This window comes from Astatotilapia calliptera, chromosome 17 (assembly GCF_900246225.1).
Source record: "Astatotilapia calliptera chromosome 17, fAstCal1.2, whole genome shotgun sequence".
Classification (NCBI taxonomy): domain Eukaryota; kingdom Metazoa; phylum Chordata; class Actinopteri; order Cichliformes; family Cichlidae; genus Astatotilapia; species Astatotilapia calliptera.
In genome coordinates this window covers 13,886,981-13,912,490 of record NC_039318.1, presented here as the reverse complement: position 1 = coordinate 13,912,490, position 25,510 = coordinate 13,886,981, and the positions used below count along the sequence as shown (strand labels likewise).

The following is a 25,510-nucleotide window of genomic DNA, read 5'->3' as shown; positions in this document are numbered from 1 at the left end:
AGCTCTGCAATGTTTTGGTGTGGTTATGTAACGCATGGGAGTGCTGGCTTATCACTTCTAAATATTCAGCCCTCTGATTTGTGTGTCGGTTAATTTATCACATGTTTTGAAGTCAAAGGAGGAGACTTTTTACAAATATTTAATTTATTTGTCACATACACACTACAACATATAGTGTACTGCTTGTGTCCTGAACTGTGGACAGGCTGCAGACGTAGCCGCGCCATTTCAGGGCTGGTTTTTAGCATGGGGGGTTTAGGCAGGACCCTTACTGGATACTGGGTGTGAATTGAACTTGATTGATCCTCACAATTAGAGACACATGCAGCTTGCCATTAGAGACGGATTAAGTTGTGGTGGATAAATTTGACTGTTACAAATCTGTTATGAAGCCCAATTAAACAGAAAAGGTCTGAGAAACAATGACTTTTTAAGCATGTTGGCTAGTGCATTTAATTACTGGCTTTCTTCCAGCTCTTTTTTTTTGTATTATCCTTCAAATCACAAATGCTTCTCACCTGCATCAGGGTGGAGCTCAGGTGGTACTTTCTCACTGTCGTTTGTAGTTAGGTATTTCTCTAACTCTACAGTTAGAGGGATATGAAACCTATGCAAATGTGCCTGTGTGCAAGTCCTAAAGTCCAACAAAACCTTCTATGGAGAAATCTACCATTTCATTTTTCTTTAGGCCTATGGAAAATGAGTTAATCCTGAGGACAACCTGATTAAAGCACCATAGGCTTGAACTTGTTGGCCTTAAAAGCTCGGCTAGTAAGCCTACTTCCCTGTGTGAATTATGTTTTTATTTCTGTTCTTTATTTGCTCCAGAAATTTAACACTGCCTGGTTTGCAGCTGAAAGCCTAAAGCTAAGACTGTCATCCATGCCATAAGAATACATCAAAGCAACATGCAGTAGGGGAAATAATTATTTGAGGCAGTGAACACATAAATGACTCAGAAAAGTGTTCAGATGAAACCAAAATCAACCCGCCATGTTTGGAGGACGAGAATTTCAAGTATGAGCCAATGAACAGTCGAGCACAGAAGTGGAAACATTATGCTTCGGTCAGATGACTTCACTGCACCGAGGGGCCATAAAATCTTGGACGCTGAAAAAGGGCTGTGGACGGACCTTGCAGCATGTCAGCGACCCAAAACTTACTCTAAGGCTACGTTCACACTGCAGGCGAAAGCGCATCAAATCCGATTTTTTTGACCCTATGCGACCCATATCCGATCATGCTATGACAGTGTGAACGGCGCAAATCCGATATTTTCAAATCCGATCTGGGTCACTTTCGTATGTGGTACTGAATCCGATACATATCCGATGTTTTAGAAAGCGACTGCTGTTTGAACGGTCAAGTCGCATTAAATCCGCCTTTTACGTCACCGACACAAGACTGAAGCCAATTATCAGCGCCCGAGAAGCGCCCGAGAAGACATCGCGAACGCTTCCTGGCCATCCAGTGTAGATGTTAGTGAAACTGTTGGGAAGACAATGTGAACATTTTATTTGTACTGTATAATCTGCAGATTCTGACAGAAATCTGCAGCTATCCTTGGAAGCACCGCTCCTCTCTTAAACAGCAATAAGGATCATTATCAGGTTATTTACATTATTATGTAAATAACAAAATAACTTAAAGCAAAAATTGGGAAACGAAGTCCGAAGTCTGCATATTAAGGGCCATCAGTCAAACAATACTGTTGCTCTGGGTCTAAACAGAGCTCGTTGTGTGTGAGAGCTTCTTTTGCGCATGCGGGCCGCTTTGAGCGTTCACACTAGAGAGCGTTTGCTGTCGCATTTTATTTGTAGTGTGAACGAGCAGACAAAAAAATCGGATTTGATCAAAAAATCGGAATTGAGCATTAAGACCTGCAGTGTGAACGTAGCCTAAGGCAGGGGTCCCAAATCCCAGCTCATGAGGGCTGGTGACCCTGCAGGTTTAAATGTGTACTTGATCCATCACAGCTGATTTAAATGGATAAATTACCATCTCAACATGTCTTGAAGTTCTCCAGAGGCCTGGTAATGAACTAATCATGTGATTCAGGTGTGTTAACCCAGGGTGAGATCTAAAACCTGCAGGGACACCGGCCCTCATGGACTGGGATTGGGGACCCCTGCTCTAAGGGAACAAAGGATTGGCTAAAAAGGTCATGGAGTGGCCCAGTCGGTCGAGAGACCTGAATCCTATAGAAAATCTGTGGAGGGAGCTTAGACTTTCTGCAAAGAGGGCCAAAGTCCCTCCTGAGACGTGTGCAAACCTGGTGACCGTGTGAACTACATGAAACATCTTACCAGTGTGGTTGCCAACAAGGGTTTCATAGTCATTCAGATTCATGTTTTGCATGAATTTGCATGATAACATTTATAACTTTTATCTAACGTGTTTTTTTTTTCTGGATTTTTGGTTGATATTCTGTTTATCTCCCTTAAAATGAAGTTGCCATACAATTAGAGATTGTTTATTTCCTTGTAAGTGAGCAAACGTACAAATTCAACATTAATTCCCAACTGTATCAACTTAATGGAATAAAATTGAAAATATGAGATGTATTTGCCTTAACAGTGGGTCAGTACTGTTATTAAGTTATTTATCACAATATTTTCCTGGTTGTAGAATTACTGTTTCTTTAATTCTCCATTATATTTAATATTATTATTATTTAACAGCTTGTCAGCTAGTGATTAGTAATGTAATGTCACCACCACCTGTTTTATGAGAACACACTCATAACTAGAATCCTGGTTGGACTTACCAACTATCGCTCAACCATTTAGCATTATTGCATCATCTGGGTTAATGAAACCAGACAATAGAAAAAATAGCCTCGATATGCCAGACTTCCTTGTAGTACAGGCTTTGCTGCTGTTCTCATTAGCTCTCAGTGTACAGACAGATCCCAAAGCAGCGGCAGTCACATGCAGCTGCAGCAGTAAAGCCGTCGGCTCTGCGTCTTTTACTTTTTGCTTTAAAAAAAAAAAAGTAATCCTAAATCATACTGAAACTGAAATTTTCAAAGAACACATCATAAGTTTTGACTAAACTCCAGAATGTTTTCTATGATCTTGCTTGCTTACTTTTGACTCAAACTACCGAAAGTAATGTTTGAGCATTTGTTCAATTTACATACATTAACAATAACATGACAGTCAAATTTCATCTGCATTTGAATGTGTCACAAGCATTTGCATTTCACTGCTTGATAAAAATTGTATTTTATGAGAAGAGTAAGTCTGCATGAAGGGCACAGTTTGTTAAACTGCACTGTGCGCGCCCAGACTGACTTCCTGGTTAGAATGGTGCAAATACTCAGAGGATCATAGGTTTAAGCATTCCTTTTCATAAATAACGGCATTTACAGAACAAGTCAGATTCAAGACAGCGGCATTTTAATGAAAGATTTACTTTAAGCCAGATATTTTAACCCTGCTGAGTGAGATTTCATTTCATAAGTGACTGCTCAATATGGTCAGTACTTCCTGCAACGTGGAGAAGACACCTCATTCAGCTAATGTGGCATCTTTCACAACAAAAGTGATCACACATACTCACAAGAAGCAGTCAGAGTTTCAACGGTTTTATTTTCTTGACTTTTGGTTGATATTATGTTATTGTTTAGAGATTGTTTATTCCTTTGTAAGTGAACAAACTCATTCAACAGAAGTTCCCCACTGTATCAATTTAATGGAATAAAATTGAAAATATAGAATAGAATAGAATTCAACTTTATTGTCATTGCACATGCACAGGTGCATGCACCTTGCAACGAAATGCAGTTTGCATCCATCCAGAAGTGTTTTAGCCATGATATAGATATATTACAATATATATTAGCAATAATATAGATATGTAAGTATATTACAGAAATGGGTCTATTATGGTATGTTATAATGTACACGGTATGAAGTATGTTATGAATATTCTATAACTATAAGTACGTACAGGCTGTAGTGAGTACAAGCTATGTACAGGATATAAATATGAAATAAAACACTATACAGAAATATGAGATATACAGTTATACAGAAATGTGAACTATGCAAGTTATAAACAGTTGTAGGGTTAAAAATTATCGTATGTACAGAATGATTATTTACACAGAACTATACAGTAGTGCAGTTAAGATAAGTGAGATATGTGGATAATTTCTACAGAGGCTATATAAAGTGCTAGTGGTTGTGAGTGGTGGTTCAGTCCATGAGTTTAACATGGGTCAGATGTCAGGATGCAGAGTTCAGGAGTCTGACAGCTGTGGGGAAGAAGCTGTTCCGGTACCTGGTGGTCTTAGTCCGGAGGCTCCTGTAGCGCCTCCCAGAGGGCAGGAGGGTGAAGAGTCCATGTGATGGGTGACTGGGGTCTTTGATGATTTTCCCAGCCCTTTTTAGACACCGCTTCCTGTAGATGTCCTTTATGGCAGGAAGTGGTGCTCCGGCGATGCGCTGGGCAGTTTTCACGACCCTCTGCAACGCCTTCCGGTCCGAGGCAGAGCAGTTCCCGTACCAGACTGTTATACAGTTGGTCAGGATGCTCTCGATGGTGCAACGATAGAAGTTCACCAGGATGTCTGAGGACAGGTGGTTCTTCCTCAGAGTCCTCAAGAAGAAGAGGCGCTGGTGAGCCTTCTTGACCAGCTTGGAGCAGTTGGTCGTCCAGATGAGATCCTCGGAGATGTGGACTCCCAGGAACTTGAAGCTGCTCACACGCTCCACAGCCGTCCCCTTAATGTGGATGGGTGGATGTGGGTCAGCATTTCTCCTGTAGTCCACGATGAGCTCCTTAGTCTTCTCGGTGTTAAGCAGCAGGTTGTTTGTGTCGCACCACTCAGCCAGACGATCCACCTCCTCCCTGTAGGCGGCCTCATCGTTGTCACTGATGAGGCCAATCACCGTGGTGTCATCTGCAAACTTAATGATGGTGTTGGAAGCATCAGCAGGTCTGCAGTTGTGGGTGAAGAGGGAGTAGAGGAAAGGGCTCATCACACAGCCTTGTGGTACCCCGGTGTTCATTGTGATTGTAGATGAACAGTGGTTATCCAGCCGGACATGTTGGGGGCGGTTGGTCAGGAAGTCCAGTAACCATTTGCAGATGAGGGACCTGATGCCCAGGTCTGTCAGTTTCCTGATGAGTTGTGAGGGGTGGATTGTATTGAATGCTGAACTGAAGTCTATAAACAGCATTCTGGCGTATGTGTTGTTGTTGTCCAGGTGTGAGAGGACAGAGTGCAGTGCGATGGAGAGTGCATCCTCTGTGCTCCTGTTCTGGCGGTATGCGAATTGGTGGGGGTCCAGGGTGGGGAGGAGAGTCAGAGGTTGGTGGTCTGGCGTCATGTCTGTTTTGGGTGTGGTTGTGGGGTTCCCTCGCTCAAAACGTGCATAAAAGTTGTTGAGCTTGTTGAGGAAGGAGACATCAGAGGATGCGGGGGAGGGTTTGGTGGTCCTGTAGTCTGTAATGGTCTGGAGTCCTATGGTCTATGAGATGGATTCGCCGTGATAAAGGGTCAGTACTATTATGTCAGATCACAGGACACTTTAGCTTTTGTTCACACTGAACTTTAAACTTTAAATACTTTGCTACTTACCTATAGAAAGGAATGTGGTTGTCCATCTCCATATCTTTTGTACAGGTCTGTCTTGACAAAGAGATCTTAATCTCAGTGAGACTACCTGTTCTAAAAAGAAAGAGTGACAAAATATATTTTTACCTATAGTTATATTTTTTTTATGTACTATGTAAAAACCAGTGTAAAGTAACGCTTTAGATAGGCTCGTTATTCATTACTTCGTGTGATGGCTATCGCGGAGCTTCCACAGATTTAGTAACATTAGCAAGTGGTGGAAGCCAGCAGGTGGATGAAGGAAAGGGGAGGCAGGAGGAGCAGAGACCCGAAGCGGCCGCCGGTCCGAGTGTCAAGTGAACTGAACTTCATATAAGAAGTTATGACCTGCAGTCTATCCGGGTCAGATATAAACCAAGTTTAGGTGGAGTTTATTTTCGTTATGCTGACTTTTTCGTACTGCGTACTAGCTAGCATGACGGAGTTTCTATACAGCTGGGTGGGTGCTATGATGTTGCTGATGTTGAACTTTATCTTGTTCATAAGGTTAATTATTAGAGTTTCCAACCATCCCGTAAAAAATGGAATCGTTCGGTATTCAGAGAAAATATCACGCGTTTCGTATTGAGGTGAAAAGAAACGCAGTTTGTCCCGAACTTCAGCTACAATGAAAAAGACACAAAACTGGATTTATTCTGTCTTTGCTGCACAGCTGCCTCTTCTTCTCTCACCCTCTCCTCCTCTCTCTCCCGTTGCTACTTCAAGCATGAAACTGATCAATGATCAGCTGATCGGCTTTTCTCTCTTGTTTGTTTATCGTCCACTTTGCGCCAGAAAGAAGAAACCAGCAGATGTCGCGCTAAACAACAGCAGCACGTTTAAGCTTGATCAGCTGTTGTTAGAATTTATTTAATATTAATTTCTAGTATCAGCTGATGTCTGCTGGAGCCACAGCTGTAAAGCTGCTGGTCATGATATCGGTTTGGATATGTGGTGAGAGGGAAACATGAAGATGAAACCAGGAGATGTCCTTACTGAATCATCAGAGCTGTGATGGAGAAACAGGTTTACCTTTTAGGTGACATGAATGAGTTGAAGGGAAGTTATGAACTGTTTCTGAGAGACAAATAACACCAGGATCCTTTTCTCAGTAGCTGACAGCTGGTAACTGTGCAGGGGCGGGTCTAGCAAAGTGTTGCCAGGGGACCAGGTATAGGGCATTAACAGGGAAAGGGGGACACAAAGAAATACTTTTCTTTCTTATTCTCATTTAAAATAATAGCTTTTAAAAAATAATCATCTGAGTCTTACAACAAACGATTGATAGATTCATACATATATACCATCAAGACAGTGTACATCACTTGTGACGTATGACCCTGAAGGTAAGTGCGTCATGGACTAAAGTAAAACAGTATGTTGGATGTGCCACGCAATGCTCAATTACATGGGTGGGAGCTAGTGTGTTAGCGCAGTTAGCTCGTTAACGTGTTGGCCGTCTAGCCCCATGCACGGGGCTATCAGGGGTAGCTCGTTAACGGAGATTTGCCGTGTTGTGGCGTTAAGGTCATTTTAACGAGGTTAACCTGAAAGCACTAGTGGGAACACAACGAATATGACTGCACATTTACGCCGACATCATCGCTAGCCCGACGTCCTGGGGCTAGGACGCTAGCGATTTTTCCAGTCGGGCTACCAAAATCTATCTCTGCCCTGCCCGTCCGGCTATTGTAGGAAGGAAAAATATATGGCAATGCTTTTGCATTCTTTCAGAAATGTAGCTGGGTAATTATGTCATTGGCATCGGTGAGCCACTGTCAATATGTGACATATTGAAATCACGTTTGAATTTGCGCTTGTTTTTTTGCTTTCACTTTGCAATCGCGTGAACTGTGTATAGAGAGCGACAGCACTGATCTGAGTGATGATAATTTGTGCACCAATTCCTCTGACATCGTCTTATCAATCGTTAGCTTACTATGCAAACATGACAAGTGAAATCTCCCGCAGCAAGCTTAAACATGTGAGAGGTTGATCGCGCAGAGAATCGCTGAGCTTATGTGAGTGCCTGTGTAAAAGCAGCAGGATTTATATTTCAGTTCTGCTGAGCCAAATAAGACAGGTCAGGGTGAAGAAGTGACAGCCAAAGAAAAGCTTACCACAAAACGAAAAAGTTATGACAAATCAGACTATAAGGCAAAAAGAAAGTGCAGCTTTATGATTTCATGGACAAAATAATTTCTGTGGCTGCGATATGATGAGCTAAATAACCAGGGCTGCACATAAGTGGTCCGCAGGTGCGCATTCGCTGTCAAAATAAAAAAACACGCACAAGGGTTAGGGTTAAATTTAAAAACTGTACTTTTGAGTTAAAATATATATTTATAATTTTAATAAATGACAAATTACAAAGGCATGAACATTTTTTTTGTATCGAAAAAATATAGAACCGTGACACCAAAGTATCGAACCGAACCGAGTGGAAGAATCCGCGAGTTTCTCTGTGAGTTTCCCATTACGTCGTTGCGCACTTGGTGCTTGTTTGGAAGGTTAGGGGTTTTTTTCGCTGTAAAAAGAAGTTTTCTTCCCACGCACGATGGACGCTAATGTTTTTGTCACTTTTTATGGAATCAAACTCAAAGTAAGGTCAGTACTTCCACGCTTTAAACGCTGCACGCTCATACTCTCTCCCACAATTGATATATGATCCATTGTTGATCTGCACACAGCTGTTGTCACTAACGTCTCACTCGCTTACGTCACTGTAGTGAGACATTCTCGCAAAAAATCACGGTTTTAGTAACGCAGTAACGCAGTGTTCCTACGGGAAAGTAACGGTAATCTAATTACCATTTTTGCAATAGTAATCCCTTACTTTACTCGTTACTCGAAAAAAGTAATCAGATTACAGTAACGCGTTACAAGTAACGCGTTACTGCCCATCTCTGGTCCAGACCAAGTTGAAAAACAGTAAAGTATGTTTTCTTTAAAAAAAGGCCATTGTTTTTTTTTTATTCTTGTGAAATATGCATGTCAAAAGCTTTATATGTTTGTATGTGATGTTCTAGCTCTTAATCCAATGTTGACATGATGGTCTAATGTTGTGGTTTTGATTGTAATTAGTGATTGATTTTACTTTTCACATGTTTTACAACAAAATTAAAATGTGTTCTTTTATTCCTTTCCATGGTATCCTGAGTGATGCATCCTCGTCCAGTTTATTAGTTAAGTTTGAAGCAGGCTTTTAGAAGAAGCTCAGCTTTTTTGAGCCACCATACTCACCTTGACAAAGCAAACTTCCCTCAAAATTCTGACAAATTATAAGGACTCAGGTATGAATGGTGTGAATCCACCTGGGATTTATTTAATTTAAAACAATAAAGCACTGAACCTGATAGAGAATAGAACAAAAGGCAAGCAACATACAACAAGAAGAGGAATGCACATGTTCCAATACATTGTTGCAGCCATTTACCATTTTGCTATATAAATAAAGAAATGAGTTACTCAACAAAAAGTACTGGCTCAGTACTTCTTCTTTTTGCACATTACTGCAAACAGGGGTTTAACTGCATCAGAAATGCGACCTTTTGTGTGAAATTAGGGAACGTGTAGCTCTGTCCAAAACTCAAATTCCATTTCCCAATATTAAAAAATACTGACCTAGCATCTGAGCCATCTGGGAATAAATATAATAAAAACATTCACAGGCTAATGTTAAGAACTAAGAAGCATGCAAGCTCCAATTTTTAATCTAAGTAGTCACAATGACATAAGCATTGTTAGTTAAAAGATGTAGTAGCTTGTGATCAATTATATAAGCACACACCTTAGCACATGCACTTTGCAGGTGATGAGGCATGATGACATAGCAAAAATCCACCTTAGGTAAAATGCACAGCAGACTAATATAGGGTGGGCCATTTATATGGATACATATAAATGTAGAATAAAGGCAGTTTGTGGGATTCGTAGTTTTTGAGAGTCTTCAACTAGTAAAAACTAAAGTTATAAGGAGATGTCTGTATGTTGTGTTGCATAGACACCAAAAACAGGCAACTGAATTTAGCATGCTAACTGGCTAATTAGCTGCAAAAGTCTCTCATGTTGCTGGTGAGTTCATCATCAGACATCAAAATGACAAATTTGACTGGCAAATAAACGCTAGCACAAAGATTTCACTTTGACATGTTTCAGTCCCAGTACTCACTTATCCTTTCCCTCTATCACAGCCGTTATCACGTGAAAATTGTGCCAAGTCATGCTGTGCAGTACGTGGGTTTAATTGCCTGAAGGAAATACAGCACCTTACCAGGAACATCCAAAATCACATGGAGCTTGAGAATAAAATAAACAGCTCCATGCAGCTGAACAAACACAACTCCAGAACACTGTATGATTGTCTGTGTATGATTTATCCCCCCCTCTTCCTCTTCATGAGGTACCATCAGAGGGTCAGTCCCATTGTGTATTTACATTGTGAATTCCATACTGACCCTGTCTAAGCCTCTTGAACCTGCTTATCTTGAACCAGCTTATTTCCTTCTGGCTGTGACATGAAAATAACACAACTACGCCTTTTTTTACATGACAACTTCAAAAAGATTGTTTTCACATCAAAAGGGTTTAATATTACATTCATATATGCCTGCAAGAGCTTCATGAGTCCGTAGTAATACGCTTGGCAGCTGAAGCTTTACTGGACCACTGGCCACGGGTTAAAACATTAATGAAACACTGCTGCCTTCTGTGTGCCGATAGCACAGACAAGTGTTGACACTGACTCAGGCTCAGATGCTATTTCCTCGTGTGTGCTTGCTGTAACTTTGCCCAAAATGAATGAATGTTGCCACATTATAAGAAGAAAGCACCTGTCTCTTTGTGAACCAGAGTGATGAGCTAAACCGTACCTATGATTATCAGTATTATCATCTGTTTAAACGTGACCTTTTGTGTGAAATTAGGGAACGTGTAGCTCTGTCCAAAACTCAAATTCCATTTCCCAATATTAAAAAATACTGACCTATTTCATCTGGGAATTAATATAATAAAAACATTCACAGGCTAATGTTAAGAACCATGTCATTTCCTAAAATAGTTTTGGAGTTGGAGAAATACTAAACAAACCTGACCTTTGAACTGTACGATGTGTTCATAGAGAGATGATTACCAGCACAGCAAACTTTGTCATTGTTTGGCTGTTAATGTGAAATGCAAAGTTTGTATCAAACACAGTGAGTCACAAATATTTTTACAGTCAGGAATATCTATTATATCCACAGGAAATACTTACAGGATTGATATCATTCACAACATTAGGATAACAGCCAGCGTTTGAAGTCTGTTTTATGATGTGGCCATTAAGATAAACTCATATAGATGAAGAGTAATCAGTGTAGGTTGTTTGGATAGTTCAGCTTTGAATCATCATCATCACAAGGCTGTGTTGCAACCACTACATGCTGATCATGGATACTTTATTTGTTTGTCATTTCTATTTAATAGAGTTATGAAATGCTGCATTACTAGTAAATTTAGCAATGGTTGATTTCATATTTCGCATAGAGTTCAACAAAACATAGGCTGTAAGAAGACGGTAAAAATAAAAGAAATTGACGAATTAAAACATAAAGCTTGGCTGTAAGTTTGTATCAATTTTCACAGAAAAGAATATTGCTATAGAGATTTACATCTAGACCAGGGGTGTCCAACATAAGGCCCAGGGGGCCTTAATCAGCCAGGAAAAGACTCCCATACTGGATGTTGCTAGAGTATGTGAAAGAAGCATATGTTTTAGACTTTAAACTGTATTTTCATACATTTTACACCTCGCTGATGGCCAATTAAATCTATTTTAACTTCAATTTCATTTCAATCTGTCCAATTACAGGAAATCACAACAGCAGTTGCCTCAAGGCGCTTTATATTGTACAGTAGATACAGAGAAAAAACCAACAATCATATGACACCGTATGAGCAAGCACCTTGGCGACAGTGGGAAGGAAAAACTCCCTTTTAACAGGAAGAAACCTCCGGCAGAACCAGGCTCAGGGAGGGGCGGGGCCATCTGCTGCGACCGGTTGGGGTGAGAGAAGGAAAACAGGATAAAGACATGCTGTGGAAGAGAGACAGAGGTTAATAACAGATATGATTCAATGCAGAGAGGTCTATTAACACATGTTGAGTAAGAAAGGTGACTGGAAAGTCACAGCTCTTCAAAGGAGAAGATTATTTCACAGTAGCATTTACTCACCTTGTGCTTTCTACCTTCAGCCATCCGGTCAACTTCCCCTTAGATCCTCTGACTATACTCACCTGCATCCAGACGTTGGTCTGTACTCGGCAGCTCACATCGGCTTAACTCACCTGCCTGCCCTCCTGTCACAGTACTCTTAGAATCACCCTCACCTGGAAACCATGCTGCCTCACCTGGACCACTTGGCCCTCCCTTGCCATTTCTCCACCTGCCTGTTATGATTCCTATCCACCAGGACTTCACAGACTGAGCCACTAAATCTTGTCTCCTCTCATTCTAGTGTTCAGAGCCTCCTGTTTGCTTTACCTGATCCAAGACCTTGTACCTACTCGCCTCGTCACCGCTCCCAAGTGCTTTTCTTTTTTTTTTCTTTTTTTTTTCAAGTAGCAGATCATTTAATTTTCTTAAATACTTAATTTAATTGACCTATTTTAGGATCACAAGACCTGTCTGAAGATATTATTATCAAAGTGTTAATAAGCATATATAAGTATATATAAGGAGTATGAGCAATATATTGATATGGTAATAATATAATTTATTTGTATCAAACTTTAAACAATAGTTCACCCTCATTACTATTAAATTATTAAGTTGAGTGTGTGTGCTGAGCTCACTGTTTATACAGGAGGTATTCTTTATCAGTTTGAGTCATGAATATTTGGCAGTGGTACACTTTCCTAGATTTATAGCATTATCTTCTTTCTTTTTTTTTTTTTCTTTTTTTTTTGCCTGTCCCGTTTGACTCTTTTGCCAGTTATAATTGCAGACAGCAAGAACTTCAAAAAAAAGGATATACTTACTTTTTTTGCCAAAAAAGGCTGATGCTGATGGACTACAGCAGCAGAGAAGACCAACACTGGACAACAGAAGTTTAGAAAAATGTTGTCTGATAAGTCACGATTTTGCTGCAACATTCAGAATTTCACATAAACAACCTGAAATAATGGATCCCTCATGCCTTGTATTGGCAGTCCAGGCTGCTGGTGGTGGTGTAATGGTGTAGAGTAGAGCTTTCAAACAAAAGGACTGGGAAAGACTCCAATCCGGTGCACCGGATTGCTTTGGACCAAGTGAAAGAGAGCATATGTTTTGGACTTTTGAACTGTATTTTCAGAGGTTTTGTAGCTTTTCCTGCTTTTCCTGCTTTCCACCTTCCCCATGAACATTCATACTATGATAAAGTCATTAACTAATAAATAAACAATTACATGACAGAAAGCTCCTGTTTTGACCATCTAATGTAGAAATTAGTTTTTCACAGTGAAAAAAGCAAACAACTGAAGCTTATGAGTAAGTTCAAAGGAAGATCTGTATTCACTTTTCTGCCTGCTTTCCTGGGTGTTAGGCTGCTTTCTGTTCTTTACATAACTACCACTTTCCCACGCTATCAGTTTCAATACTGACATCATTATTCCAGTCCAATCATCTTCTCGTCCACCTTTGAGCCAATCAGCCTTTGCTTTGCATGATTTAAATCTGTGTGCTCCATCATTCTCCCTTTCAGACTCTCATTCGCGCAGCCCACCTCCTCCTCATCTCCACCTCACGCACCTCAGTCAGGGCTCCATCCATCGGTCTCCAGCTTTACCGCCACCAGCATCTAGACTCGGGGGAGTCCTATCATGGCTGGGATTCTGTTCTGCCCTGAGGGGTCACTGGAGTCTAATGGGAAAATGTGTTAATTTCTATATCTTGATAAATCATGTTTAATTCTTCCAAGTCATCAGTTCTTCTCAATTCTTCCAGATGAAGTTACTGAACTTAAAATATCTTTACGATGAAATGCCTAGCATAGGTACTTTCTCTGGTCCAGCCCACTTGAGATCAACGTAGGCTGCATGAGTGATGTCACATCCCTGGTGTAGAGAAGATTGTTCTGTTTCAAGAAATGACTGTTGTTTAGGTGTTTTTTTTAATTTATAATTTTAAATAAAACTGAATTAAACTGAACACTTCATGTATATAATATGCCAGTTAAACATTATCGATCTTAATGACAGACATTGAGTGACAAACATGGAGTGGATGGCACTGTGCTCCGTGTGAACACACTGAGGAACAGAATGTACCCAGAACTGAACTGAACCAACATATTGACTGAGGTTGATTCGCACAGACATATGAAACTGCAGAAATCGAGCTCAGTTGTTTGCACACGTAGCAAACGTTCATTTTCTTAGAAAGGGTGTGATGTACTCTCACTGTCCTGGCTGTTAGTAAAGCAGATTTATTTTCCATCACAGCAGGTGAAGAGCACAGAGCTAATGAAACACATGAGTGAAGGCCGTCGGCTGGACTGGTTCCCAGGCCGCTGAGTGTGTGGCAGTATTTTACCTCATTGTGTGTTTAGGTTAAGTACACACTTTATTCAGTTTTCATAGTTTGATTTTCAGAAATGTCTAACTGTGCTTGTAAGCAATTTCTATCTCTTTCGTTTCTCAGGAATAAAGACTTTCATTTCTTTTCAGACATGCGGGGCTAGCATAACCTCCCAGGCAGATTTAACACACCTAGGTTTTGCTCCACCACGCCTACACGGTCCCCAAGAGGTCACGATCAATACCCCCCCTTTTTGCATGCGTAGTGTACTGCATGTCTGTGGTTGGAGGTGGTTATTTCTCACACCTAAATGTAGTTTATGTCACAGGGTTGCCATCTTTGCCACTGTAGGCGTGTCATGCAGCACCTTACAGTCAGACACATAAAATCATCCATCTCTGATCTCAGAGACCGAGCCCTGCTCTCCTGAGCACATCCTTTAAGTGATTAAAAAGAGATAGTGTTTGTGTGTGTGTGGTTTTCCATGTTGTTGTGGCTATGGAAAATGTGTGTATCCTGTGTGTGTTGTGCTGATGCTGCTTTCAGATGAGTCATCAGCATATGGTGAGGACCCCGAGCTTAATTACGTCCTCTAATTCTAGTTTTAATTCATTTAAGGTCATTTAGTAAAGTCGATCAGTGGTGATGACACTGACATTTCCCTGATGCACTCAATCAATGAGAGCGGGGCCTTTTTCTGACTCTGCTCAGCTGTTCTAAAATTGAATTGTATTTCATAAAAGTCTGTTAACCACATCTAGACAGATGCTTGTTCAGAGTGGGTACTGGCATCCACTCTGAGGCCACCGAGAGCATCCTTGGTCTCACACACACACACACACACACACACACACACACACACACACACACACACACACACACACACACACACATATGTATATATTAGGGGTGCAACGATACACAAAATTCACGGTTCGGTTCGATACTTTGGTGTCATGGTTCGATATTTTTTCGATACAAAAAAATGTTCATGCCTTTTTAATTTGTCATTTATTAAAATTATAAATATATATTTTAACTCAAAAGTACAGTTTTTAAATTTAACCCTAACCCTAGCCCTTGTGCGCGTTTTTTATTTTGACAGCGAATGCGCACTTCTTCACCCTGACCTGTCTTATTTGGCTCAGCAGAACTGAAATATAAATCCTGCTGCTTTTACACACGCACTCACATAAGCTCAGCGATTCTCTGCGCGATCAACCTCTCACATGTTTAAGCTGCGGGAGATTTCACTTGTCATGTTTGCATAGTAAGCTAACGATTAATAAGACGATGTCAGAGGAATTGGTGCACAAATTATCATCACTCACAGATCAGTGCTGTCGCTCTCTATACACAGTTCGCAAGATTGCAAAGTGAAAGCAAAAAATCAAATCAAATCAAATAACTTTTATTGTCACATCACATGTGCAGGTACATTGGTACAGCACATGTGAGTGAAATTCTTGTGTGCGAGCTTCACAAGCAACAGAGTTGTGCAAGATACAATAATGTAAACAAGCAAAATACAAGAATGGCTACATCTGAAACTAATAAATATATGTACAATATATAATAGTATATGCATTTCTGGATGTGTATACTAAATATTTTTCTACGTGTGTGTGTGTGTGTACACATATTTTACAAATTAAATAGAGTAAACAATAAATAAAATATATAAAATAAAATATACAGAGTGAGACGTGCAAAACAGTGGCGTTACTGTACAGTATGGAGTGCATAATGTTAAAGTTCCAGTAGTGAAGCTGAGGTGTCTATGAAGTGTTCAGCAGTCTGATGGCCTGATGGAAAAAGCTGTCTCTCAGTCTGCTGGTACGGGACCGGATGCTGCAGAACCTCCTTCCTGATGGAAGCAGTCTGAACAGTTTATGGCTGGGGTGACTGGAGTCCTTGATGATCCTCCCCGCTTTCCTCAGGCACCGCTTCCTGTAGATGTCTTGGAGGGAGGGAAGCTCACCTCCAATTATCCGTTCAGAGCACCGCACTACTCGCTGGAGAGCTTTGCAGTTGTAGGCGGTGCTGTTGCCATACCAGGTGGTGATGCATCCAGTGAGGATGCTCTCAATGGCACAGTGATAGAAGGTCCTGAGGATGCGGGGGCTCATGCCGAATCTTTTCAGTCTCCTGAGAAAGAAGAGGCGCTGCTGCGCCTTCTTCACTGTTTTGTTTGTGTGTACTGACCACGTAAGATCCTCAGCCAGATGTACACCAAGGAACCGGAAGCTGCTCACTCTCTCCACAGCAGCGCCGTTGATGGTGATGGGGGTGTGTACTTCTCTGCACCTCCGGAAGTCCACTATCAACTCCTTTGTCTTTGCGACGTTGAGGGTGAGATGGTTGTCTTGACACCAGTGGGTCAGGGCGCTGACCTCCTCCAAGGAGTTAAGCTCTCCTTGCGACATGGCAAATTGAACCTCCCCCACCCTCATTCAGATCTGGCGTTTGGAACTATTTTGGTTTTCATGTGAAGTATGACCCTGAAGGTAAACGTGTCATGGACAAAAGTAAAACAGTATGTCGGATGTGCCACGCAGTGCTCAATTACATTGGTGGGAACTAGTGCGTTAGCGCAGTTAGCTCGTTAACGTGTGGAAGCCGTCCAGCCCCACGCACGGGGCGATCCGCGGTAGCTCGTTAACGGAGATTTGCCGTGTTGTGCCGTTAACGTCATTTCAGATTAACGCTGACAGCGCTAGTGGGAACAAAATGAATATGACTGCACATTTACGCCGACATCATCCTAATGCAAAGACAAGTGGAAGCAGACAAAAACAACAAGCACACATGCTACAAACTTTACCCGAGTCATTTAGACAGCTGTTAGCACATGATTCTCCTTATGGGGACCTGATATGTTTCATATGCTGCTGAGAATATAGCCCAGAAGAAGCGTATAGTATAGCTTTTATTTTGGAAAGAGACATTCCTCTGTAATAAACTCTCTTTTCCAAAGATGAGTGATTTCTCGATCAGATAGATTTATTTTTTTTTATTACTTTGTTGTTTCAGCAACATTAAATTTAAAAACTGCACTTTTGAGTTAAAATATATATTTATAATTTTAATAAATGACAAATTAAAAAGGCATGAACATTTTTTTTTTGTATCGAAAAAATATCAAACCGTGACACCAAAGTATCAAACCGAACCAAACCGTGAATTTTGTGTATCGTTGCACCCCTAATAAAAAAAAAAAAAAAAAAAAAAAAAAAAAAAAATATATATATATATATATATATATATATATATATATATATATATATATATATATATATATATATATATATATATATATATATATATATATATATATATATATATATATATATATATATATATATATATATATAGGGGGCAGGGATAGCTCAGGGATAGCTCAGTATGTAAAGTGGTCGCCCCATGATCGGAAGGTCGGCGGTTCGAATCCACTTAACGGCTACCCTGAGGTACCCCTGAGCAAGGTACCGTCCCTACACACTGCTCCCCGGGCGCCTGCTTAGTGGGCTGCCCACTGCTTCACTGAGTGAATGGGTCAAATGCAGAGAAAAACAAGTAATTTCCCCATGGGGATCAATAAAGTATCCATTATTATTATTATTATAAATGGCCTGTATTTGTATAGCGCTTTTCTAGTCATTAAGGACCCCAAAGCGCTTTACACTACATTCAGTCATTCACCCATTCACACGGACATTCACACACTGGCGATAGCAAGCTACATTGTAGCCACAGCTACAGACAGAGGCGAGGCTGCCGGACACAGGCGCCATATCTATATCTATATATATCTATATCTATATATATCTATATAGATATAGATATATGCTTATTGTTGCCATTTTCTCATTGAGTTATTTACTTGTGGTACTCAATATTAATTTAAGTGACCTCTGAATTAAATCTCTGCTTTTACTAATTACCAGCTGTAATAGAACAGATGTTTGTACTGCATGTCTGTCTAGCTATGGAAAGATTTTTATCAAGACATTAACATCAAAGCTATGTAAGCTGCAGTCATGAAACTTGACACTGAAACGAGAACTCTTTATAAGGTCAGTGTGTTCCGAGAACTCATACAACTGCAACACGTCTCCACACGTCTTTGAGCTCCTGTTAAAGTTTCTCACTTACACTTGGACAGTCTCTTTTTAGGGTAGTTTCATTTTAATGAAGTAAGATAGTATATCAACCAAATGTCAAGCATTAACACATTAAATACGTTATGAACTGATTTGCATGTTGTTGAGTGAAAGAAATATTTGATCCCAAAGCAAAACATGACTTGGAAAAACCCTTGTTGGTAAGCATTTCTTGTAGTTGGTCACAACGTTTGCACAGATCTCAGGACAGAATTTGCATTGTTTAGGCTTGGGCCAATTGTTTAAGAATAGTGAAGCAGTAGCACTTTTGCATGAGATGCCCATCCCTAGTATGAAGCAAATGTTATGTATATCTGGACATACAGAGATAGAAACTATAACTTAAATGGTTATATAATTCTCATTTTTATATGGAAATTCTGAAAGGTATTTCACATATAATGTTACACCTACAAATAAACCATGTTATGAGTCTCCAGTTACCCTATACCAGGGTTTCCTGGCTCAACAGGCTTCTGGTTGGTGGCTAGACTTCTGATTCTCATAGTGAAAGCAATAAGTCCATGTGATCTTATTTGACAGAGCTTAATGCATTTTCCTGTGTATATATATATATTTTCAACAAATTAAACCATAAAGAAATTTGAAACTAATTTTTCCAAAGCAAAGGATCCATTAGTACTTGGTGGAGAGTCCTTTTTTGGCTTATAGTTGGTCTCCAGGTTTGCGCACATCTCAAAAAGGAATTTTGAGAAAGGCCAAATCTCTAAATCCTTTAGGTTTCCTAGCTCTCGTCTTCAGACTGGCTAGGCCACATCATTGCCGTAATGTGCTCCTTAAATAACCACTCCTTTATTGCCTAAGCAGTATGTTTTGGGTCATTGTTATGCTGAAAGACCCATCTACGACTCATCTACAGTGTTCTGGCTGAGGGAAGGAAGTTCTCGTCCAAGATTTTATTGCATATAGGCCTGTCCATTGGCCCCTCAATGCAGTGGATGCCAAAGCGCTTAATTTTAGTTTGATCTGACTACAGCAGTTTTCTGAATGAATTATATGTTCACTGGCAAAATTAAGATGGGCCTGTATCTTGTATTTTCCCAGTTTAGTTGGTCCGCTGTTTACCGGCAACCTGCTAATAAAACGGTTATTTTGAGTTCTACTTTGCCTCACTGAAACCTGCATTTTGGGTCCTTCTCTCCTTGCCTGCTGGTACGCGAACATGACAGAATGATGCGACCATTTCCTGGACCCAGCGGTTTCATCCTGGGAGCATGACCTCTCCCGCATCCACCGCCTGATCGAGTGGGTTTCCCACACTAAGGACACTAAGACTATGGCAGTTGGGATTAATGCAATCGAAGCGATCCTGGAGGGGAATCCTCATTTGCGCACACTAAAGGGATTTATGGGCTTCATGGACCAGCTGCATGAAGCCCAGGAGGTGCTACAGGCTCGGGAGCTTGCAGCCTTTGCCCGCGCCCAGTATTCTTCGCCGAAGCCATCGCATCGGCAGCGGCCGCAACATAAGGAGCTCTCCGCGGAGTCGCCCGCCGCACAGCAGCAATTGCCACGGGGGAGAGGGGTTTCCGCACCGCGGCCACAGAGCTCCACTACTTGCCGCTCAGGGCTTAATTCACCTGCCTCCTGCTTGGCGGCGATGTGGTCGCAGGACGAGGACGTCTTTTCTCCATCGTCACCAGTTTCTCCTGTCGCCTCAGCCCCTGCCGCCAGGAGGAAGCAGCGCCACCGCCGTCATTCCTCACTACAACCGGAGCCCAATCACTCGTCAGAACAGCAGGCAATGGTGAGTGATGTTGACTGTACCCCTATTGCTTCACCTGCGAATAGTAATGGGAACTGTTTTCTTCTCACGGCTAAGAGTAGTGAGGTGAAGGCGGTTTGTTCCATGGACATTCATCCCGGCCCTGTAGAAAGAAAAGACTCCCTGACTAATTATGTTGATGCTTTTTCCGCTGAAGTATCAGAATGTATGGGCAAAACTCTGATTGTGCACCCTCTGTTGGAGCCAACTAAGAATTTTTCTGTCGATACAGAGTTAACCCCGGACAGTTTGAATTCAGTTTTGACATGTACTGCTGAATCTATGAATGACGCTGTGGGTTCGCTATCCAAGAATGGGGAGGGAGACTTAACGGGCTGTTTCTGCCCTGTTCTCTTAGAGCAGAGAAGCCTAAGCAGAACTGTTTCTTCTGAACTCGTTCAGCTAGTTAAAACCGAGCCCTAGAGGCTCAGGGGAGCCTATACCACCCCCTGCATCACGCTCACTACAAACACCTCTTCAACTGTTAGCTCATTCAGCAGCCCAGCTAGCTGTTCAGCTGCCCTCAGCTCAGTCAGCTGCCCAGTTAGCTCCTCCATTACCTATAGCTCAATCATCTGCTCCTTCACTAGTTTCGTTCTCACCACAACTGTCACTTCAGCCTTTTTCAACCCAGTCTCCTGCTGAGCAGCCATCTTTTCTCACTCGTGTTAAGCAGAAAAACATTCCCAACAGGACTGTTTTCGTTCCTCAAAAGCTGGCCCGATTAGAGACATTTACTACCTCCAGGGCCTCCCCAGAGTCCGAGTTTCAACCCGCAGTCGACTCTGGACCCCTGAAGGCTAAGGAGTCAGCCGAGGACTGCACCCAACTGTTGCCTCCTGAGCCAAACCTATGTGTTGCTCAGCCCCAGTCAGCATCAACGCTGCCAGAGGCCCGTGCGCCTGCTGGTCCTGTTCTGTCCCTGCCAGAGGTCCCCGCACCTGCTGGTTCTGTTCTGTCCCTGCCAGAGGTCTCCGCACCTGCTGGTTCCGTTCTGTCCCTGCCAGAGGTCCCCGCACCTGCTGGTTCTGTTCTGTCCCTGCCAGAGGTCCCCGCACCTGCTGGTCCTGCTCTGTCCCTGCCAGAGGTCCCCGCACCTGCTGGTCCTGCTCTGTCTCTGCCAGAGGTCCCCGCACCTGCTGGTTCTGTTCTGTCTATGCCAGGGGTCTCCGCACCTGCTGGTTCTGTCCTGTGTGTGCCAGGGGCTCCGGTGCCCACTGGTTCTGAGACTGTTTTCGCTGGGGGGCCAGAGGAGCCCGTCCAGCTTCCTGCCTCGTCAGCTGGAGGGCCCGAGGAGCCCGTACAGCCCCAAGACTCGTCAGCTGGAGGTTCAGGAGAACCTAGCCAGCTTCCTGCCTCGTCAGCTGGAGGGCCCGAGGAGCCCGTCCAGCCCCAAGACTCGCCACCGCCTGCAGCGCCACCGTCTCCGGCTTCCACGCCGCCGCCTGCAGCGCCACCGTCTCCGGCTTCCACGCCACCGCCTGCAGCGCCACCGTCTCCGGCTTCCATGCCACCGCCTGCAGCGCCTCCGGCTCCGGCTTCCTCGCCGTCGCCTGCTGCAGCCTCGTCATCCTCGCCAGCTGCAGCCTCCCAGTCTTCATCCTCACCAGCTGCAGCCTCCGAGTCTTCATCCTCGCCTGGTCCAGCTCCGGCTTCACCCTCGCCTGGTCCAGCTCCAGCATCGGCGTCGCCTGGTCCAGCTCCAGCATCGGCGTCGCCTTGTCCAGCTCCAGCATCGGCGTCACCTGGTCCAGCTTCAGCATCATTGGCGTCGCCTGGTCCGGCCTCCTCATCAGCTTCAGCATCATCGGCGTCGCCTGGTCCGGCCTCCTCATCAGTTTTGGCGTCGCCTGGTCCGGCCTCCTCATCCGCTTCGGCTTCGCCTGGTCCGGCCTCCGCTTCAGCTTCGCCCGCTTCGCCTGGTCTGGCCTCCGCTTCAGCTTCGCCTGGTCCGGCCTCCGCATCCGCTTCTGCCTCGTCTGGTCCGGCCTCCACCTCGCCTGGTGCTGCGGGGGCCACGCAGCCTTCAGGTCTACAACTGCCGGCTCAACATCGTCGGCCATCTGCCAGGCCGCTTGTTGGGCATCTTCGCCACTGTGGACGACCTCCTGACTTGCATTGCCGCTGCCGCCGTGCGCATGGTTGGCCCCAGAACTGTTTCCACGCCGCCATTGCCGTCCGCGCGGTCGGCCCCCGGAACTGAACTGTTTTGGCCTCCTGCACTGTCGGCCTCCGGGTCAGCCCCCTGAACTGTTGGTTGGATTTGTTTTTCTTGACCACCTGGGTTTTTGGTTTGTTTTTGGACTCTGTTTACCGGCAACCTGCTAATAAAGCGGTTATTTTGAGTTCTACTTCGCCTCACTGAAACCTGCATTTTGGGTCCTTTTCTCCTTGCCTGCCGGTACGCGAACATGACACAAATATTCATTTTACTCAATGACATGGAAGTTAGATTATAACTTTTATATGTTTATGTTTTTTCTGGTCTTTTGGTTGATATTCCTTCATAAAACTGTCAAAAAAAGAGACTGTTCATTTCTTTGTAAGTGAGCAAACCCAGTGGGAGATCAAAAACGTGTGGAGACATGTTACAGTTTAAAATGAGTTTTCTGAACACACTGACCGTAATATATGAGTAATTAGAATGACTCATCAGTCAGACACACCCAGGGGCATGTCCAGAAAGGTGGCATCGGCTCCCCCTGAAATAGGATCAGTGTATCATTATAGGGCTGCATATAAACCTGAAAATCATGGCATATGTTTTGTACACTATTTTTAATTTGATTTCATGCTGTGCAGTGTATGTAAATGAATACTGTAGCTTCCATATACTGCATATTTGTGTAGCATAGTATAAGGTGTCCTTGGTTATGATAGGAGATAGTATTATTACTGTTTCTTTAGTTTAAATGTTAGCAGTTTTATTACAAGGAGCTTTCATACACAGGATGAGGAGTCTCCAGACTTCTAGACCTGGATTTGGCCTCTGCAAGGATTATACTACAGACACAAATGTCCAGAATTAGTTTCTGGGTTCACCCTTATGGCATGTTGGGGGGGTCAAATAGCTGGAAGAATCTTAATGTAAACAGAGCCAAATGGAAGCTCCCAAATGAAATGCTTCTCACATTCGTTGTGGAGGTATTGGTAAATGTTTGCAAATAACTTTTAGCCATAGACCCAGGTGGGCTAAGACTTAGTATTGTGTTCCCCCAGGAGAATCTGAAGGATGTGGCTAGAAAGAAAACTACTGTGACAACTTTGCCACATGACTCAGATGAGCTGTTGTGGGGATTTTATGCCTCCACATTGGCAACAGCTATAGCCAGGAGGCATTATGTTCTCAGTTGTCTGTCCTTTTGTTCAGTTGTTAACAAAATATCTCAGGAACATCCTGAGGGAATTTCCTCAAATTTGTCACAAACTTTCACATGAACCGACTGATTTAATGAACTGATTATCTTTTGGTTCTCAATTGGCAATGTGAACTCACAAAATAGATTGTGAAGACGATGATCATGCATTTTGAAGTATCATGCATTTTGAATTATATAATTGCATAGTAATTCAATCATAAAACATTCCAATAGTTTATGCAGCTTCTTTAAAAAAAAACAAAAAAACAAACCCTTTTCCTTATACTGGAAATACACTACTCCTGCCAAGGGTGTGACAGTATTGCGCATGGAACAAAAACACTAGTGGTGTGGTGTGTGGAGTGGTGAGATTAGATGCTAATGCAAAAGAAATGTTTAAAGCTGTCAAAAAGTTATGATGGCCCAGTACAAATTCTATCAAATACAGCTAGCATGTCACAAATCTGGAGTGGTTTGGGGTTTATTGTTGCAAATAAGGAACAGTAGTTTTGCATGAGGTGCCCATCCCTGGTATGAAGCAAGTATTATGTAAATCTGGACACACATAGATGTAAATTGTAACTTAATTGGTTATAATTCTAGTTTTTATACTGAAATTGTAAAGCTGTTACACATTTGTAGTTTTACACCTACAAAGCACTGAGAAAATTAGCTTCTAGCTTGACATAGCTAATCACCTACTAGATGACTCATTTAGCAGCTACTTCTACAAAATATTTGGACACAAAACAGAAGCCAAGTAGCATATCTCACATGTAACACATTTGCGATCGGGTCTAGTACACTTGTAAGAGTTTGCTTACACACCCAACATACCAGATAAATCACTTTGTGGTTTATAAGCTGCATTAGGAGAATTTGATGATCAGAACTGGAATTCTTATTAGATCATGGTGGGAACTTTTAATTATGGCCAGGTACTTTCTCAGGTCAAAAAATCTGGGTAATGTGACTTCAGTTCTCAGCAGTTTAGTGGTGCTGTGCTGAGCCTCTTTCCCACACAGATAGTAGGTTATTAACGGTGAGTGTATTCCAGGAATTTACAGAACGGTACAGCTAATCCTCATAAAATTAAGATAGTGGGTGGTATGGGAGGGGGGCAGGAAGCAAAGAGGGTTTTGGAAAGGGGGGAATATTAGTTCCAAAGGTAAAGAGTTAAGAGGAGGAAGAGAGAAGAATATAGTTAAGAAGAAACGTCTTGGTGGAGAATGGTGAATCAGAAAAGAGGAAAAAAGAAGAGAAGAGAACAGCAACAGGAATCACAAGAAGCAGGTCTGTTTTGATTATTTACATTGGAGTGGCACACCTTGATCCAGTTTTATTTGCTCCCTTTTTCAATTACACTTCCATCTAAATACATTTAAAGCTTTACATTCTTCAGAAACAACAAATAGCAACATCAAGCTACGGCTTACTGACTGGTTACACAGTTCTAAACATTATAAATTAAGTTATTCATAAAAAGCTCCATTAACAATGGATTTGGGTGTGTAGAGTGAGTCATATTTGCTGTATATCCTGTGTTTACTTAACATATCTAATGTGGAAGATAAATGTGCTATTCAGTTTATTACTCATGCATCCTATCCTTTCCCTTTGCCACTGCAGCAAGCTGGACTTCTGGGAAATGGGAGCATTTGAAAGACATTCTTACTATTTTTGTGGATGCTAATCTATGAATGCACACGGTTCATTATTTATGTATGAAGAGAACAAAAATGTTTTAACAGCTATATGAGGCAAAGGAGCAGCACAATGAGGTAAAGGGAGGTTTCTACAGATTGTCAATCAGAGGTCAAAGCTCACACGTGTGGCATAACCAGATTTACAACTTCCATGTGGTGGAATCTGCATTGTCTTGTAAAGATGCCGTGCTCACACATAAAATCTCAGTTGGACAACACAATTTTTCATAGAGGCATTTTTAATGGCATTGATGAAAAACTGAAGCATGGGCCACCAGGTCCTTGCATAATTAAAGCCTGTTAATGAGTTCTTAATGATTGTTAAAATAATGGTGTAAAAATACTATGGTAA

At 42.2% G+C, this 25,510-nt stretch overlaps 1 protein-coding gene and 1 long non-coding RNA gene across 2 annotated transcripts; one reads left to right on the top strand and one right to left on the bottom strand.

Moving 5' to 3' along the window:
* Nucleotides 1–5,451: 5,451 nt before the first annotated feature.
* On the bottom strand, nucleotides 5,452–11,579 carry LOC113008977 (uncharacterized). Its single transcript, XR_003270103.1, has 3 exons — nucleotides 11,551–11,579; nucleotides 5,591–5,680; nucleotides 5,452–5,480 (listed from the first exon to the last, which is right to left on the bottom strand). It is a non-coding gene; the product is annotated as an uncharacterized LOC113008977 (long non-coding RNA).
* Nucleotides 11,580–18,309: 6,730 nt separating this feature from the next.
* Nucleotides 18,310–20,661, top strand: LOC113008976 (uncharacterized). Its single transcript, XM_026146967.1, has one exon. The coding sequence runs from the start codon at nucleotides 19,605–19,607 to the stop codon at nucleotides 20,514–20,516; it is 912 nt and encodes a 303-aa protein (XP_026002752.1). The 5' UTR covers nucleotides 18,310–19,604; the 3' UTR covers nucleotides 20,517–20,661.
* Nucleotides 20,662–25,510: the final 4,849 nt, after the last annotated feature.